At 26.4% G+C, this 2,544-nt stretch overlaps 1 protein-coding gene across 1 annotated transcript; it reads left to right on the forward strand.

The window, feature by feature from the left end:
• Positions 1–702: 702 nt before the first annotated feature.
• On the forward strand, positions 703–2,124 carry LOC126897953 (uncharacterized). Its single transcript, XM_050671902.1, has 3 exons — positions 703–721; positions 793–1,026; positions 1,924–2,124. The coding sequence occupies exons 1-3, from the start codon at positions 703–705 to the stop codon at positions 2,091–2,093; spliced, it is 423 nt and encodes a 140-aa protein (XP_050527859.1). The 3' UTR covers positions 2,094–2,124.
• The last annotated feature ends 420 nt before the right edge of the window (positions 2,125–2,544 follow it).

Below are 2,544 nucleotides of genomic sequence, written 5' to 3' on the forward strand. Positions count from 1 at the left end.
CAATTAGGAAATTTTTTCCGATAATTACTTACTGTTTGTAAAACGTATTGTTTCTGTTCTTCATTTGTAGTTAATATATTAATGTAGTCTTAGATTAATTTAATGCCACGCTAGGCTGTATCATTAATGACTCGTAATTTACTTATAGTATTTAAAGCGTTTATGTAACTGTTGTTCGCACTCCAAAATGATGGATCAATTTTCAAAAAATCAGTTTTAAAATTTACACTTTTATAAAGTGTTTATGTTAAGAAAATTGGTATATTAATAATTCATAAATAAAATGTGACTATTGAGAAAATATTGTTATATTACCTGTTACTGTTAATAATGTAATCAAGTTTTAAAAAATGTTTAACTTTGACGGGACTCATAGAAACTATTAATTTTACTATGTGTTTGTTGCTTATTCGGCTAAAAATTCATATATAATTACTGAATAATGAATGTGACATAGATACATGTGAGGGGGTGAAGTATTAGCTAAGAACAGTTATAGATCATTAAGTATAGTTTTTATTATAAATTTCCTATCTCAACACCTCGAAATGTATGATTTTTTTACTTGTAACGCTCTATGCTGAACAAGGACGCATACAAACTATCATTTATTCAACTGACCAGCGTATTCAATCATAAACAAAAAATAAAATGAATACGATCGAAAATTTTTTACAAGAAAATTTCTTTATTTAATGTATTATGGATTTCAATGCCACAAGTGAGTAAAATAAATTGATAATAGTATTCTTCATTTATCGTTAACATATATTTTATATGTAAAAATAGAAGATTACAATTTTAAATATTGTGATTGTGAAATCAATAAATGTTATCAACATAGGGCATTATTAAGAGATGTAGTGTTCGAATATTTCGTTAATAATGCAGAGTATGAAAAATATGAGGCAATTACTAACGATTTAATTGAACGCACATCGGTCGATCTGGAGATTTATTTACGAGAATTGTATGAAAAGCTATTCACCGTAAAGTCTGATTATGGGCATAAACGTTGGCTTGAAGGTAAAAAAAATTATTAGTAATACTTTTGATAATAAAATTAAAACTAATAGATAATAGACGAAACTAATTTACTTTATAAAGGTCGAAAATTATGTTTACATAGATTATTTTTATTGTACAGAAAGACTTAGCTTATTTACAAGTAGCAGTCAAAAGTTGAGGAGTGGATTTAAAAATCGTCGTATTATTGATCTTGTTTGCATGCANATCGTCGTATAATTGATCTTGTTTGCATGTACAACTTAATTGTATCACGTAAACAAGATGAATGTTAGCATTAGCATTGAAACTGGTTTTCATTTGACGATTCATATTAGCCAATATAGATTCAAAGTAAGATTATGATTATGAATATTAAACATAGGTTTAACTGAGCTAAACTTGACTCAGCATATGGTGAATTTGGTACCGACGTACTATCGCACCCCAATTACCTATCTTAATTTTAATTTGGATGGCGAGACTGTAGATGAATATTCAGAGTGGTATATATAATTTGTAAATAATAAGTTTGTTTTGTTGTAAGTTAATTATTTTTTTCTTTCATATTTTGTATATAATATTAATAATAATATACATTAAGGCTAACATAATTAGCCATTGCTTCTAGTGTTATGCATGTGACAGGATGAAGTACAAGAACAGGTATAGATCTTTAAACATAGTTTTTTCATACACATATTGTATTTTACATCACAAAATTTAACNTTCATACACATATTGTATTTTACATCACGAAATTTAACATTTTACATGTGATAATGAATACTGTACAAATATGTGCGGTACAAATCCACCATACAAATATCTTGTATTTAACCGACAAATGTATAGATGTTTTTATTTTAACCATATTTGATATTATTTTTTAATATCATTATAATAATTATATTGCAGTGATTGATATGTCAAAGCAGACCGACACAATTACAGTGCCGTCTTTTGACCTACGTATTGAAATTGAAGCATCAACCGCGTTCGCCGCTAATACAACTGCATGTGCTCTAGTAATTTCAGACAATGTATTTACTTGGACACCTTTTGACGGTACCATCCGTATATTTTAACATTTCTTACGTGTTTATGTAAACATTTATTAATAACCTTGTTATTATTATTATTATTATTATTATTATTATTATTATTATTATTATAACATAAATATATTATATACAAATATAAAATAATATAATATATTATATACAAATAACAACAATTTGTTTTTTTATTTTAGATTACAAGTTTAATTTAAGAAACTAGTACAATATATAAAGTTATTGTTTATAAATTATTAATATAAGTTAATTTTCTGACGTGATTGGGTTTCGGCCATTGTGAAGCCCACGGACTATAACTATTTTCTCGGGTAAACACTGTTGTATTGAAAAATGTTGGTCGATCATTTTCATCGCACATTTCTTCTTCTTTTTCCTAAAACATAATTATATATTTAATAACAATAAAGGTTATTACAATCTATGTTCATTAAACTCACATTAATTTGAAGCGTACCCACGG

Source organism: Daktulosphaira vitifoliae, unplaced genomic scaffold (genome assembly GCF_025091365.1).
Source record: "Daktulosphaira vitifoliae isolate Bord-2020 unplaced genomic scaffold, ASM2509136v1 Scaffold_2, whole genome shotgun sequence".
Lineage (NCBI taxonomy): Eukaryota > Metazoa > Arthropoda > Insecta > Hemiptera > Phylloxeridae > Daktulosphaira > Daktulosphaira vitifoliae.